The following is a 16219-nucleotide window of genomic DNA, read 5'->3' on the forward strand; positions in this document are numbered from 1 at the left end:
ACTTCAAATTGGCGTTGAAAGTCCTACATATGTATTCACTAAAACCAGACACACCATGAAGGATGCATTAATAAATTATCAACACTCAACACTGACTATCAACACTAATATTAGGAGTGACTTCAGGAGAAATGCATCTAAACGATGATTTGAAACACAAACTATCCGACAAAAGCCATTGATTGAATGAGATGATTCTAGTGCTTTTAATCAGAGACATAAGAGAAAGAGGAAGAGAAAGATATGATTGTTTTCAGGCAATTCATGCTTTCCAAATTAAGGTAAAGAACAGGGTTCAAAAGCCATTTTGCTAGTTGCTTGGAATCGGTTGGCATTCTTTCTTCAGCCAGTTCAGTGTTCTTGAATCATGGGTTAAAAATGGGCTCAATTTATCTAAAACTACTCATAATTTGTTCCCAACCCCGCAGCCAAAGGAAGAAGAGAAGTCAATTTCGCCACTCGGGCCTTTTGCAAACTCAATCAATAAGACAGGGAGAAAAGACATACCGAGTTGATGGTACGAATTAATCCATCCAATCTGATTTGGGTTTAGCAAGCTGAGGTCTAAAAGTTTAGTTTGGATCGGACACATCGTCAAATTCTCGAAGCCCAAAAACGGTTTAGTGTTGTTTTCGTTTGGAGGGTCAGGACTAAAGCGTTTGATTTCTTTGACAACGACAACTGATTCAATCCGTATACCAAAGCCTTCATCTTTATAGTAACCAGGCTCTGGAAAACCATCACAGACCGACCAAAACAAAGTTTTAACAACCCATCGATCTCCTCAAAGGGAAGGAAGGGTAACATACCATTGGATACAGTCATACCGGCTTTCAAGCTGATTTGATCACATTGTGGTCGAGTTCCAATTCCTTGCGGCCCTTCATGTACATTCAGGAAATGACCAACACCGTGTCCAGTGCCATGGCGATAATCAAGGCCATCGAGCCAGAGGTATTGTCTGGCAAACGCATCCAATTGATAGCCCGTTGTTTTCTCAGGGAAGATCATCTGATCAATATTGATATGACCTTGTAAGACACGCGTGCATGCCCGTTTTTCTTCGGCTGTCGGAACACCAAAGTGCTTTTTTAAGGTTTCCTCGAGTCAATTACCTTGATTGGGGAAGAAGAAGGGAGAGAGGGAACACGTACCCAGGTCCGAGTCACGTCAGTCGTACCATCAAGGTATTGGGCACCTGAATCACATAGGTAGACTTGATCTTTGTCGATGATAGCTGACCCGGTCGCAGGAGGGCTATAGTGGATAATCGCTGCATTCTTTCCGGAACTAGAGATCGTATCAAAGCTGAGACCTTGGAAGAATTCTCCGCCCAACTGTTTCCTAAAAGATTCCAATTTGAGGGCCGCATCATATTCGTTCAAAGGTTTCGCATCGGGAGCCAAGAGATTCTCTTCGAGCCAGGCGAAGTAAGTCACTAGAGCTGCTCCATCACGCAGGTGGGCATTCCTGAATCCTTCGATCTCGGTCGCATTTTTGATCGCTTTGAGATCTTGGAGGGGCGATCTCAATTGGATCGTGTTAGATTCTCCGCCAAGATGGCTTTCAACTGCCAGAGAGGTAGTTGGCGAGATTAGTACCTTTCCATGCGGGATCGCAGATGAGCTTGTAGATTTCAGCTTGCTATCATGGAGCTCCTGTAAAAACGTCCATACGGAATCGTAGGGTCTAGTTTGAATACCATTTTCTCGTAGATACTGATTGAGATTCGGGTTAAGTTGTTTTTCGTTTACAAATAGAATAACTTGCTCTAGAATATCAATCCATAGGTAAGAAAAGAATACCGGGTTATATGCAATATCACTTCCTCTGAGATTCAGACACCAAGCGACTTCATCCAGTGCGCTAACCACGACCCCAATCAAGTCTCGTTTGGAATCATTCAATGATTTTAATCGATCTCGAATCTTTTCCAACTTCTCAGAGGTCGATTTGCCGGAATACTTGAGCTCCAATATCCTGAGTTGATTGTGCGGTCTCTCTGGTCTTGAAGAGGCCCATTCGATGTCGACCAAGTTGTCTTTTAAGCTGATCAGCTTGGCTGAATGCACCTCGAGCTTCGCAGATAGATCGTGAGAGTCCTTGACGCTGAACAGAGCAGGATCAATCCCGATTTGCAACCCGGTCGGATTCTGACCATCAACGTTGTCGAGATGATCAGCAGCAGCCTTGATGAGGTATTCTTGCCAAGTAGGCACACCTTCGAGCCCCTGTTTCATTAAGGTCCAATGCGAAGGATGAAGTTGCTTTGCGGCTTGATTGAAGTATCTGCCATCCGTGAAGAGCAGACTCCGTGGTTGATCGAGCAAGACCAAGGCTGTTCCGGCGGACCCGGTAAAGCCGGTGATATACTCTCGCCTGGCATCGGCTGGACAGATATATTCACTTCCGTGAGCATCCTCTGTGGGTACGACGTAGATCGAAACGTGGTTGTTTTTCATCAGCTCCTTGACTCCTTCCAATCGTTTGCCGGTGTTGATCGGTGGCGGCAAGATGTTCTCCTCTCGGTTCATGCTGGGCATATGTTGATGGGTTTGATGGTAAGATCTGGTTGATAGGAAGCTGTTGAAACGATGGCTGACTGTTATCGTTGGTGTTCGTTTGACGATGGAGTGAAGTTGGGAAGGAACCCGGAACAGAAGCATCTCAACTAATGGTTTCATGACGTCATCCGACCCCCCTGAAAACCATGGGCATTTCTCCAGATTTCTCCCCGTAAATATTGTGTTTTGTAGAATGCTTGGACGGATGGTCCTGTTGCTGTGCACAAATCATGGCATTCTGTAATTCCATTTTTTTTGTTTTTACCTCGAATGGTGAAATAAAGATCATCATGATCATTTTCACTTCGGTACAGGCGGGCTCCGTATGGCAGAATGATGGAGATTAAACTGGGGCTGTGCCAGACAACCCCATAACTGTAGCATTCAACTTCACTCTTGAAGTCCAACCATTAAGCAAAACACAATAAGGGCCTGTACCACACGAAATCTGTTTTTCCCGCGCAAGGAAAACAGCTTTCTTTTTTTCAATATTCAGTTTATCAAGAGGTAAAAACAGCCTCCCACAATCGTGTACCACAACTGCAGGCTTCCTGCACTGCTCTCCTGGCCCAAACTGTGTATGTACATACATAAATACATAACACATGGGTCCGGGGGGGATGGAAGGTCCTCAACACTAGACCAATACATTCATTGTGTATTGGTCCAAGATGAGAGGAGGTGGGCCCAAACCTCTCCCTTCCAATACAATGTATCGATCTGAGGAGAACACTCCCCTTCTTCCTCTTGGACCGATTGTATATCGGGCAGAGAGGAAGACGGGGAGGATTCCTCTCGGACCGATCCAATAGAGCGGTCCGAGAGGAAGGGGTAGAGAGCTACTCGATACATAGTATCGGTGGCAGAACCCTCTCTCTTCCTCTCCAGCCGATCTAGTTGTATCGGTCGGAGAGGAAGGAGAGAATTCCTCTCATACTGATAATATCAGTCTGGGAGGATAGACGGACCGACATGTTGGGTCGGTCCGAGGTGAGAGACGGACCAATACATATGTTGAATCGGTCCGAGATGAGAGAGAGACCGATACCCATGTTGCATCGGCCGAGGAGAGAGGCCCCGGTGTCTTGGTTGGAGGGGGCTCAGCAGAAGGAAAACACCTATGAGAAACAGGGTCAGACCTGTTTCTGGAAATTGATCGTTTTGAACGAAAAACGAGTTCTGGTTTCCCCCAAAAACAGGTGCTGTGGTACACGTTTTCGAGGGGAAACTGTTTTTCGTGAGGAAAGTCGTTTTCCGGCCGAAAAACAGCTTTTTGAGCCACTATGGTACAGGCCCTAAAACACATTCAGCTGAAATTCTGCGGCGAGCTGCGGCGCACACTGCAACCGTCAATACTCACCAAGTTTCTCCGGACAGTTCTTGCTTTCGGAGAGTCACTGCGGGACGGCGTCCCCCTTCCAATAGAGGGACTTTAATAGTTAGGGTAGGTTCTTGCTCCAGCCAAACTTTTTCTGATTTCTTCATGCATCATTTCTACTTGCAAAGTATGCATCCAAGTATGGCTCCGGAATCAGAGCAACAACCCCAGAAAATTCAACAATAAGTTGGCCACCGCAACCACTACCGTGAGTACTGAAGCGGTTTTACCCAACGTCCACCAACTTTGGGAGCTTCTTCTGGAGGAAGCGGAATTTACCAATGCCAGCCACGAGACCCGCTCAGGTTTGACCAGCCTGATTCATACCACATTTTTGCCTGCAATTTGCCCCTCAGGCAACCATGTCTTTTCGGGTCATTTCTGTATCCAAAAAAAGTAGGGATAGTATTTTGGAAAATGAGATATGTATTTAATCTGTCCATCATTGGTAGCTATGGACCTCTACCTGCAGAGGAAAGTTTTATAGTCATTGGTATCGTTACACGAAACTTGGTAATGGTAACCGAGTTACCGACCAAAGATGAAGGATCTACATTCATATTTTGTATTCAACACTTTCTTTTAGACTGCTTGTTGACCTTGAAAAGATTGCGCAACGTAAGGAACGTTATGTTGAATTGGAGGACAACATGTGAAATGCTCTGTAGAAGATGCATGTCATGTCATACAAAATAATTCAGACCAGTCTGACCACAATTTTCCTTCATCACACCACGAGTAGAGTCTCATGTGGTATGATTTCGACAAAGAGCTCGACTCCTGAAGCTGGAATGAGGAGAAAAAAAAATTCACAAGAAAAGGATCGAAAGACTGGCGGTTTGGATTCACAATCCTACGGTCACTTTTGTTTTTGGCAGTTATCTTCGAAATCGCTAAGACCAAGTACTGTCCCGTCAAGCTGTAGTTGCAAAAAATCAGGTCTTGATCTCTCTACAGGCCCCGTCACAAAAGTTGACACCTACTTTCACTCCTGGTTGGCAGCAAGCTTGAACTTGACGTTTAGAATTGGGATCATCGCAGGTGAACTCGTCGTCCACCGCACGGGCGCTTAGGACTAGAAGGTTTGATAATAAGAACAAATACACATAAGCTTGAGTCTTGCCACCGTGAATCAGAAATGGAGATGTGACTTACGAATGATGCCAGAATTGTCTTGATCAGGATCGTTGGCCTGTGATCCGGTGCCCATGAGATAGCGGCCACAGGCAGCAATCGAGTATTCTCCACAACACGAAAAGCATTGGATGTAAGCTTGATCTTGAATGAGAATCGCGATCAAAACAGGAACCAAGTTGGATAAAAGCATTGTAGACTGTTGAGGTGGAGAATCGAATTTGAATGTGCAAACGCGTCAAGCTATGTAGATTCCTACGCTATTTAAAAACACTTTTATACGTTGGAGTTGGAGGAATGCGGCCAGGCATGATTCACGCTGGGGCAACAGTGATACGGATATGTTTACTGTACCTCCCACGTGCTTGGTTACGATAAGAACTCCCGTCTTTAGTTGTTAACTTGTTGGGTAGCTATGTAGCTCCAGAGGTAAACACATACAGTACCATGTACTGATACAACAGCAGGGTACAGCTAATTACGAATCAAGGCCAAGACAAAAAATAAACTCCTCGCTCCGCCACATGACACAACCTTGGCACGAGTCCCTCACCTGCCCGGGGGCAGGGGTGCAATGCGCCTCGCACGAAGTGCTGCCTTCCGTTCTCTGTTCAGTCAGAGATCCTGCCGCGGGGCTGCCTCTTTGGGACTCTCACTGAGAGGCTTTGTTAGGCTCGCACGTTACCGAGTAAAATCATTTCTTGCCAGTTTTCCAGCGCGGCAGATTAATTTGGTGATACTGCTCAACTCATCAGGCCTACGTGCTATGTGAAGGCATCACCAGCACTGGCAGCCCTTTTTTCATGCGACCTGGAACCAACATCTTGCCGGCGAGGTGTTTTTTGTAAGGTTTTCAGACCCGTCGCTGGAGGAGGAGGAGTCTGAAGAGAAAGTGATAAGAGAGGAGCCGATTTATACTCTTCCTGTTTTGGGACTCAACCCAGGTTGTTGTCACCCATTCCGGCTCCGAACTTAACAAGGGCCTTTGAGACGTCGGGCCCCCCGGGGCCGGGGGGTATGCTGAACTCGCGAAGCGAGCTTCAGTTCCTGCCGAGGGCCATCGGAGGCTTGCTTCGCAAGACCGCCCGCAGCAGCGAGGCATGCTTTCTGGCAACTTGACAAAAGTCCCTCGTACCCACTTTGCTAGAGGGGCGCGGGCGGCGTGTGCAACCCCAATAACATTGGTAGAGGGACTTCCTGCAATCACAGTTTCATGGCATGACAAAATGAGTTTGTTGTGGAGCACACTCTTTCCGCACTACACCTCACAGACTTTGCCAACCTTGATTTTTTTTTTGCCATGGATGATGGCCTGCATTTTGCTGTCATCATGGTCTATTCAGAATTTTAAAATTAAAATTACAAGTACTTAATATTCTCCTTTTCCAACCAACCTTAGTTAAAAGTGTTAAGACAGTCTATGTTTTTCTCTCTTCTTTTTCCTTTTTCTGCTACACACATTTTCTTTTCATTTCATACACGTCACCCATTGTATGTAGTGTACCTGAGACCACGGGCGGGGAAAATCCCTTTCCTCATCCTTCCACACCCAACGCTTGCTCACCCTACCTTGTGCCTGTTGCTCTCAGGTACAGTAGTTTCCTTCTTTCAATTGTCTCTTTCTGTTTTTCCTTTTTCTTCTTTCTCTGCCTCTTTGTGTGCAATGATATGATCCTTCCAAACCCTACCTTATGCCTGTTGTTCTCAGCCTGGTTTAGTTCATCAAAAAATTCCAATGACACAAATTAAAAACAGGCATTGCAGTGAAAAAAAAGATGAGCTCAATGCTGTCAGCTCCTGAGAAAGCAATTATTGCCCCAATATTTGTTGGTATGATTGGGAGCTTTGATCAAAAGGTGGTTGAGGCTGCCAGGTGGTTTTGTGAGGTGTTGACCCTTGACCAAAGATGGGAGGTGAGCTGGGTGAAAGGTGAGATGCATACCAGGTGAAACTTGGGTGCACCTTGGCTATCACCCATATTTACCCTGCACCAAAAATTATCACTCACCCACTGTACAGTGGGTGCACTGAAGTTTTTGGGACTAGACTTTTTATTGCAGAAGCTTGCGCCACAGACCTGAAGTCATGGGATTGGCTACAGGGGTGGAAAATAAGCTCCCAAGGATAATAATGAAAAAAAGATGAAAAGTGTGAAAATTATCCAATCTAATGCAAATTGCTCAGAATCTTTACTAGTGCTTAAACCAAAGAGAGAAAATTAGAGAGCACAGTATGGCATGTGACAGGAATGATAAAAAATGAGAAAAAAAATTGCAACCGTCTTGAATGATTTTAAATTTTATTGGATCAAACAAATTTGGTCAAGTTGGTGTTGATTTGGCCTACAGCTGCCTGAATTCTATTTCAAATTGGTGGATACCTCATTCACCCAAAAAATCATTGAAACTGGTTTCAATTTTGATCATTCTTGTCACATGTCATATTGTGCTCTCTAATTTTCTCTCTTTGGTTTGAACACTAATAAAGATTTGGAGCAATTTGCATCAAAGTGGATAATTCACACACTTACCAGATTTTTCATTGCAGAAGCTCAGGCCACAGACCTGAAGGCATGGGGTTGACCACAGGGGTGGAAAATAAGTTCCCAAGAATGTGTTAAGGTCTGTTCTGTGGAGAGGAAGATGGGGTTTGGGTTCTGGGGTTCTGGGGGTTCTGGATCCAAGATGGTAGATTGCAGGATGAGGAAGAGGCTTGGATCTCCAGCCTCTCAAACCTTGAGTATGGTCCGTGACATGTACGTGTAGTCTATGTACATGTGAGTCTGCGCTGCGGAGCCCGCGCTACGGCTCATAACATTATTTCCCCTTTAATGCCCAAGCCACCCCCTTTTCTGGTTGGTCAATGAGAAAAAAATCCTCCTCTTTTGGCTCTGCATTCTGTCCCCGGGCAGCATTAAAAAACCCAGTGGGAAAAAGCTTGCCCTCTCACTTTCTTCTCCGCGTCCTCCGATGCCTGGCTGCCGCCTCCAGAAATTTTGAGTTAAACTCCGCCGGTAGGTCTCCACTGTTCTTCAAGTTTGCCTCCGGCTCCCAAGAATTTTCCGCCGGTCCAAATCCGCGCCAGCTGACAAGGTATTGAGTCGTCCGCCCTCTCCGCCGGCTGTCCAGTATTCCGTCAACCTCCCACTCATCTCCGCCGTTGACTGTTACTGGCTCCGGGGTCTGCCGCTGTTGGTGGGCGATCTTGTCGGGCTTGTGTTTGCGGAGTACTGACACGTGGAAAACTGGGTGGACTCCCTGCATGGAAAGCGGAAGGGTCAGTTTGTAAGCGGAGGTTGAAATTCTGCTAGCTATTGGGAATGGTCCAAGCCAGCGGTGTTCCAATTTGGGGCTGGGGCGTGTTGTCGAGATATTGCACCCATCTAGCCAAACCTTGTCTCCACTGTTCCATTCCGGTGTTTTCCGCACTCTGCGGTCAAACTGGCTTTTCATGGCCTCCTGCGCCGCTTCTAGACAGTGCTTCAGTTCTTCCTGTACCTCCGCAAGCTGGCGGAGTCGCTCCGCCACCGCCAGTACACACTGTCCCGCCAATGGAATTCAGCTGTACGATGGGTTGAAACCGTAATTTGCCTTGAATGGTGACACCCCTGTTGACGTGTGATTGTTGTTGTTGTAAGCAAATTCCGCCGTTGCCAGGAGCGGAGCCCAATCGTCCTGTCAATAGCTCACAAAATGGCAGAGATATTGCTCCACCGCTTTGTTTGCGATTTCCGACTGTCCGTCTGTCCTTGGATGGTACGCCGTAGATGGTTGGAGGCGGATGCCAAGTCTGTTGTACAATTCCCGGGTGATTTGGGATACGAAAATGCTCCCTTGGTCGGAAACAATAGTCTTTGGAGTGCCGTGGAGTTTCCAAACGTGCTCTGCCATCAGGTCCGCTAACTGCTCCGCATTCATGGACTTCCTGCAGGGGATAAAGTGTGCCATCTTTGTCAGACGGTCAACAACAGTCAGTATGCTGTTGTGGGAGCGGGATTCAGGTAGGTCTGTGATGAGGTCATAGCTGATGTCCATCCACGGCCCCACCGGAATTTGCAGCGGCTCCAGTGTCCCAAATGGCTGTTGCGTCAAGGCTTTAACTCTTTGACAAGAATCACATCCATCCACGTATTGGTTGACAAACTTCTTCTGGCCGTTCCACACAAAACTCCGTCGGACCAGGGCAAGGGTGCAGGATCGGCCTGGGTGGCCCGCCGCTTTGGTGTTGTGTTGGCTCTTCAGGATCTTGGTCCGCAGTGCTGGGTCCGCCGGTACCACTATCCACCCTTTGTCGTACAAGATGCCATCAGTCTCCGTGTATCTGTTCCGGTTACCTGTGGGGGTTTTCAAGGATTCTATCCATCCGGTCAGTTGGGCATTGAGTGGGGTCAATTCTCTGATTCTTGCAATGATCTCCGCATCAGCCATTGCCAGTTCATTTTCCGCTCCGTGCTCCGCGTTTATCCCCAGTACGTCTACCTCAAACCAGTGCTCCGCCTCCGCCAAGTCAATTGATTCGTCCTCAAACCAGGATTCAAACTCCAATATCTCCGCAAAAGTCCGCTCTGTGATGTTATTGGGCTTCAGCAGCTGTCCAAAGGTCAGTTTTTCACCAGGGGCGGGGGCTAGGTCCGGTCTCCTTGATAGGGCATTGGGTTTGGTGGCTTGGCGGCCCAGGCAGAAGATGATTTCAAAATCAAAGCAACCCATGGTCTCCGCCCACCGCGCCTGTCGCCGAGTGAGCTCCTTGGTGGTCATGAAGCTTTCTAGGTTCCGGTGGTCCCTGTAAACAATGGCGGTCAGGCGGTGCGGGTTTCCTTCCAGGTACTGCCGCCACTCTTTGAAAGCGGCAACAATGGCCAATAGTTCCTTGTCGAAGATCTCGTAGTTCTTCTCCGCCTGCACCAATGATTGGGATAAGTAAGCGACGGGGTGGAGTTCTTTGTCTTTGTTGCAGACTTGATACAAGGCTGCTCCAAGCGCAAAGTCGGAGCAGTCACATTCCAGGATAAACAGCTTGTACGGGTCCGCAATCTTAAGTATCAGAGCGGAGGTGAAGGCGGTCTTTAGGCATTCGAAAGCGGAGTTACATTTTTCATCCCAGACAAAGGGGGTTTTTGCTTTGGTCAGGTCGTGTAGAGGTCTGGTCTTCCCCAAGAAGTGGTCAATGAACCGGCGGTAAAAGTTGGAGAATCCAATGAACCACTGAAGTTCCGTAACGTTCCGCGGTGCGGGCCACTCCGTCACCGCCTTCACTTTTGCGGGGTCCATTCTCATCTGGTTACACGCAATTAAGAGTCCAAGATATTCCACCTCCGGTTTCGAAAATTCACATTTCTCCGGTTTCAGCCATAATTGATGCTTGCTCAGGGTCTCCAGGATTCCGTTGACCGCCGCCGTGTGATCGGAGCCTTTCTGTGTGTATACCATAATGTCATCCAGGTATGCGGCGGTGTCCTTTCCAATTTGTCCAAGGAGAATGTCCTGCATGAAGTATTGAAAGTATCCCGGCGCTCCTGTGGGTCCAAACGGCATGGTGAGCGGAGCAAATCGCCCCACCTTGCAGATGAACACTAGCTTATCCTCATCTGCCTCCGCCACTTGGAGGTTTCCGTAGGCCTTGCGGAGGTCCAGCTTCGTGAAGGTGTCGGCGTCTAGCAGGCTGTCAACCAGGTCAATGGTCAGCGGAAGGGGGTAGCGGTTTTTCACTGTCAGTGCGTTGAGTTTTTGGTAGTCAAAACAGGGGCGAAGGTTTCTGTCCTTCTTTGCGGTGAATAGAACTGGGGCCGCCCATGGTGACGTGGTCCGCCGGATTGTTCCGCTGGCCAGTCCTTCCGCAATCAGTGTGTCGAGTGCCTGGTTCTCCGCCGGTGAAAGCGGAATGATCCGGCTTGCTTGTGGTGTGGCTCCTGGGACTAGGTCAACACAGAAGTCATACTTTCTTTGTGGCGGTAGGCTCTTAGCGCTGGATTTCCGGAACATGTCGATGAATCGATGGTAGCACTGCGGGACAAGTTCCTCGACGGTCCGTGTTGCAATAGCGGCCTTTCCCGCCGCTGCTAGCCGGGCAGAGGTCGACCACGATGTCTTGGCGGTGCTAATCTCTGCAGTGTACAGTTCTAGGAGAGAAAGGGGCTTGCCAGCTGCTTCGGAAAATGATTGCGGAGAAACTTTATTGGAATCACATTGCGGGGGCGGTAAAATACACACCCCCTTGTCACAAATCCTAGCTTTCCCCATCATGGGCCCTTGGCCCTCTGTTGAGGATGTTTGCAGAGTGGACGATACCGCCGAAGCGGCAGCAAAATTGTCGGCGGGGTTGGCGGGGTTCTATTCCAGCTGCGGGGGGGCGGGATTCCAGTCGGGGTGCAGAGTACTATCTACGGGGACAAAAAGCTTGCCAGCCGTTTCAGGGAGTATGGAAGGGGGTAGTCTATTGAACTCACATTGCGGGGGCGGTAAAACACACACCCCCTTGTCACAAATCCTAGCTTTCCCCATCATGGGCCCTTGGCCCTCTGTTGAGGATTTTTTTGGAGTGGATGAAGCTGCGGAGGCAGCTGCAATGTTGGAGTGGTCGGAGCGGAGTGTGCGGGTGGTCCAGTCAATTTGGTGTCCGTTTTTGCGGATCCATGGCATCCCAAGGATGCCGTCGTACGTGTCTTTCAGTCGGATGATGATGAATTTTGAAGGGCAGGGTTCTTCATTCAGGGTCAGGTCGATCTCATATGCCGCTCGGGATGTGGATCCATTGAATCCCGACACTGTCCGCCTTGAGGCGGTGGTGTTGCGGAGTAATCCCGCCGCGGCGGCATAGGACTCGCTCAACACATCATGGGTCGCTCCGGAATCAATGTAAAAGGAGGCAGGGGGTAAGGGGTTCTGGGGTTTGGCTCTGGGAGTTGTGATGGTGCAAGAGATGAAACATCTGGGTTCAATTTCATTTCTGGTTAAAGTTTGACTAGCACCAATACTACAAGACAACTCCGCCGCGCTCAGGAAAGGCACAACCTTCATTCCTGAGCGCCTCCATTTTTTGACGAGTCGGCCCGGCCTTTTCCGCCTTTATCCGCTGGTCCGCCTCCGCCTATTGCCGCCATCCCTTCCACTAATTGTCGGATCTGATCCTCCATTGCCGCAATCCTGGCGTTTCCGCGGCCTTTTCCCTTCTTGGTCGGACAGTCGCGGGAGATGTGGCCCTGCGCTCCGCATTGGAAACAGAGTCCTTCCCGCATCATCCGGGCCTTCTTGGAGTTGGATAGCCATCTGTTTAACGCCAATAGGTCCATGGCGTCGGGGTTGATCTTCTGTTTAGCCGGCGCTGTTCCGGCCTCTGCTCCGCTCATTGCCGTGTCAAGCTCCAGGGCCAAGGTAGCAACCTCATTAATGGTTGTGAATGCGGTGCAGGAAACAATGAGTGCCATCTGGATGTCCCGCTTCAGACCTTGGCGGTACTGGCTGAGGAGGGTGGGGATTTCCCATCCCGCTGCGGAGGCGTGCTGGACGAAGGTGTGGGTGGAGTCCGCCACAGAACCGGTCTGCTTCAGCGCTCGGAGGGCTCGTTCCGCCTTTGCCTTCTTTTCCGGGTAGAAAAACATGCCCCGGAAGGCCGCCGTGAACTCCGCGTAGGTCAGGGTGGGTGGTTCCACTGCTGCCTGGTCAAGGAACGGGGCTGCCCACACGCCCGCGGGTCCGGTCATGTACAAGGACACAAAAAGGATTTGTGTTGTGTCGGTCGGGAACAAGTGCTTGTTCACAGTCATATAGATACCAACCTGGCGGGCAAACGTCTCCGCCACCGCTCCGCGTTCTCCATTGATCTTGTTGGGTTGAGCGATCTTGGGGGTCTTGGTTGCGGTTGGGGGAGGGGGTGGATTTGGAGTGCGGAGTGCGTCCTCCAACTTGGCCTCGGCCTGGCGGCATTTTTCCTCCTTGTTGTTGGCCTTCTTAGTAATGTCCGCCAGTTGTTGTTGGAGTTTGGCGGCTTTGGAGGCATCCATCGTATTGCTGTGTGATGTCGGAGCGGGATATTCAAGGTTTCTAGGAGTGGATTGCGGGATATTCAAGGTTTCGGAGTCTGGATGTTCAAGGTTTTGGAGTCGGAGCAATCTGGTTCTTGTTGGTCTGTTGGGTTCTTGGTCTTTGTCTCCGTTAAGTAGATCCTGCAATATGTTAAGGTCTGTTCTGTGGAGAGGAAGATGGGGTCTGGGTTCTGGGGTTCTGGGGGTTCTGGATCCAAGATGGTAGATTGCAGGATGAGGAAGAGGCTTGGATCTCCAGCCTCTCAAACCTTGAGTATGGTCCGTGACATGTACGTGTAGTCTATGTACATGTGAGTCTGCGCTGCGGAGCCCGCGCTACGGCTCATAACAGAATGATGATGAACAAAAAAAAATGAAAAATAAAAACAATGAAAAGCTTGCCAAAACCTTCAGCACACCTACAGTACCTACCATTTCCTTTGGAAGAGAAATCCATCATCATCCGCTCATGTCCCTCCACTCGCGTTTAGGTTGCCTCCCTCCCCTCCGAAAAAGATGATACAAGCCAACCAAACAGAAAACAAATGCTGTAGTGGAAGAAAGTTGTAGGATAATAATGACAACTCTACGGGAGGTATACAAAAAAGCATAGCACTTTAGAACTCAAAACTGAAAACTCAAAAGAGAAAGATCTACAAAATAATATGAAAAAGATGCGTGAGGGTAACATGAGGTGTATAAAAAAGACACGCCAGCCCGTCCGCCCCCCCCCCCCCAAAAAAAAAAAGTATCAACCAACGAAGCTGATAGTGTCCCAGGCATTTTCGGGGGTTTTGAAGTCGATGGGTTGGAGATGTTTAGAGAGACTATTAGCGCGTTTTTGACGAAGAGATGAGTGGTAAGGTGATGACTTAGAGAGCGGAGAGTTTTCGTTGGGATCAAGGATAGTGGAGGGAGCCGGCGACGACTCGGCTGGATCGCTGTGGATGTTCCGGGCATCCGGGTCAGCGAGCGCATGGGCCGGTCGACCGGTGGGCTCCCACCGGGCAGGGGTCGGGTCGGACTTGATCCGGCGAACGGACGATGACGCCGGACTTTCTGGGAGCTCCTCGGGCCTAGGCTCGAGTAGATTCGCGGGCGGGTGGCTCCGTGTCGGCGGTCGATGCGGCAGCATGCTAGACGGACCTGACGTGGTGTCCGTCGGATCTTGCTCTCGTCCGTCGTCTTCGGCACTGATCGTCACCTTGACAATCTTCATCTGACCTGTTCGAGACTGTCCTCCTCCTGAGCTAGACCGCCCGATCACACTCACGATCGGCGCTAGAACGTGGGTCCAAATCATCTCGGAGCCTCTGCTCTGTTCACTCGAGCACCATCTGAGGAAGCCCAGTTTCAAGATCCCGTACAGTCTACGGTCCTTTCCAAATAGATACTCTGGCAGCAACACTTGGACCGGTCGACCAAACGTATTTGGACGCGTCTGGAGATCAAAAGATTCGATTGGGAGCCTTGGAGGGATATTTTTCAGAGATTCCGATGTTGTTGCTGGCTTGATTACGTTGGGTAAAAGATTAAAAAGATGTTTTGAGGATTGAGTCTTGAGGTTCTTGAAGAGGTAAAACAGTTTTTCGGAGTAGGAGCCATGTGGGACATTCTCTTTTGGACTGGGAATCGTATTAGGGTAGATCGTCGGGCGGGAGATGATGGGTGATAGATGGCTGAGGTCGTAGGTGGGAATCTTGAGACTTTCGAGATTGATGAGGGAACAATAGACCAGCCAGTACATCGTCCATCTCCTCAGCTCTTGATGATCGCTCGAATCTTCATCCTCAGTCCGGCTATGAATCCGATCGTGATGGACTTGGATGTGAGTCAGGACGCGCAGAGTGTTGAGAAGGGGGGCAAGGGAGACGAGTAAGTTGAGCAATAACTCTTGCTGATGCTTCCATAATTTCCTTAGTTGGATCCCTCCCAGGATCAGTGTTAGTAGGAATGGATAGGTCGACGATTTGGGCAAGATCGATGGTGTTAAGAAGCGCAGGAGTCGATAGATCGGCGATTTGACGAACAAATCCTCAAGAGTCGCCAGTTCCCTGATAAGCAAGAGTGAAAGGTACCTATAACACGAAGCAAAGAAAAACGGGAAATAAAAGAAGATTCAGTTTAGATCATCTCCTATCTCGGATTAACGGCTATGCCACTATGTAGGAGTATGTTTGTCGAAAACAAACCCAATTAGTTTGTTTATTAGACCTGTTTCACGATTTCCGTCATGAGAGAGAAGCCGGAAGACGAATTTGGAGATTGAGGTGGTGAATGGCAAGGTTTTCTGTATTTTTTGAGTTGGTTGTGAGTCTGTTTCTTTGATCAGTTGGATGCGGTCAGGCTGGATGGCTAGTTGTTGATGGCATGACTCGTGAGTAAGTGTGGTAGTAGCTGGTCGAGGTTTTTCCATCTTCCTGAGCTGTTGGGATTGTTGGGTCCCAAGCTCACTCGACACCTGAAGTTGTAAATATGACAGACTTTGACTGGGCCTACAGAAAGGTGGCCCGGCAGGGTCTCTGTCCTTGCCCCCAAGCGGCCAATCCTGGCATGGAAGCTGACGGGCCAGGCCCGGCCAACCCTCATTTTCACTTCAATCCCCTATTATGCATCACTCATTGGTAAGATAGGGCCATAAGTTACTTTGCCTTATATCTTGCGTAGGTAATCATTCAAAAAGAATCCATCAATCCCGCCATGGGGCTGCTGGATATGTACCCTTGCAAGAACACCAATAAACTCCCTCCAAGAAATAAAGTTTTTTTTTTTTTTCAACTGTTCAAGGATTCTCAGGGGGTTCACAATAGTAGCACTGTTCACGTAAGAAATCTATGACCATGTGAGAGATATACATCAGCATACTTTCCCAGCCAAATTGGCTGGCACAATGGGATAAACTTTATTTCAATCTTGCTGATGTTTAGCTTACGTGAACAGTGCTAGTATAAAAAGCAAATGTTATAGTCAATTTTAAGGCCTTGATCAACAAATTTTTAATAATATGGCAATATGTACAGTAATGGATGTTCCCTGAAAATCTGAGCAACTTTTTCATTTTTTAAATAAAAAGTTGTTCATAAAGCCCTTAAAATTGGCTCTAAATTTTTATTTTTATCCTAT

At 48.6% G+C, this 16219-nt stretch overlaps 3 protein-coding genes across 3 annotated transcripts; all 3 read right to left on the reverse strand.

Moving 5' to 3' along the window:
- Positions 1 to 310: 310 nt before the first annotated feature.
- On the reverse strand, positions 311 to 2684 carry PtA15_5A507 (uncharacterized protein; the record flags this gene model as incomplete). The annotated part of the gene is made up of 4 exons (XM_053169276.1): positions 311 to 399; positions 508 to 729; positions 810 to 1086; positions 1155 to 2684. 4 exons carry the CDS (start codon positions 2682 to 2684, stop codon positions 311 to 313), a joined length of 2118 nt encoding a protein of 705 aa, XP_053020489.1.
- A 2117-nt stretch (positions 2685 to 4801) lies between these two features.
- On the reverse strand, positions 4802 to 5269 carry PtA15_5A508 (uncharacterized protein; the record flags this gene model as incomplete). Its single annotated transcript, XM_053169277.1, has 3 exons — positions 4802 to 4861; positions 4926 to 5017; positions 5098 to 5269. 3 exons carry the CDS (start codon positions 5267 to 5269, stop codon positions 4802 to 4804), a joined length of 324 nt encoding a protein of 107 aa, XP_053020490.1.
- Positions 5270 to 13847: 8578 nt separating this feature from the next.
- On the reverse strand, positions 13848 to 15512 carry PtA15_5A509 (uncharacterized protein; the record flags this gene model as incomplete). The annotated part of the gene is made up of 2 exons (XM_053169278.1): positions 13848 to 15174; positions 15289 to 15512. 2 exons carry the CDS (start codon positions 15510 to 15512, stop codon positions 13848 to 13850), a joined length of 1551 nt encoding a protein of 516 aa, XP_053020491.1.
- Positions 15513 to 16219: the final 707 nt, after the last annotated feature.

Source organism: Puccinia triticina, chromosome 5A (genome assembly GCF_026914185.1).
Source record: "Puccinia triticina chromosome 5A, complete sequence".
Taxonomy (NCBI): Eukaryota; Fungi; Basidiomycota; class Pucciniomycetes; order Pucciniales; family Pucciniaceae; genus Puccinia; species Puccinia triticina.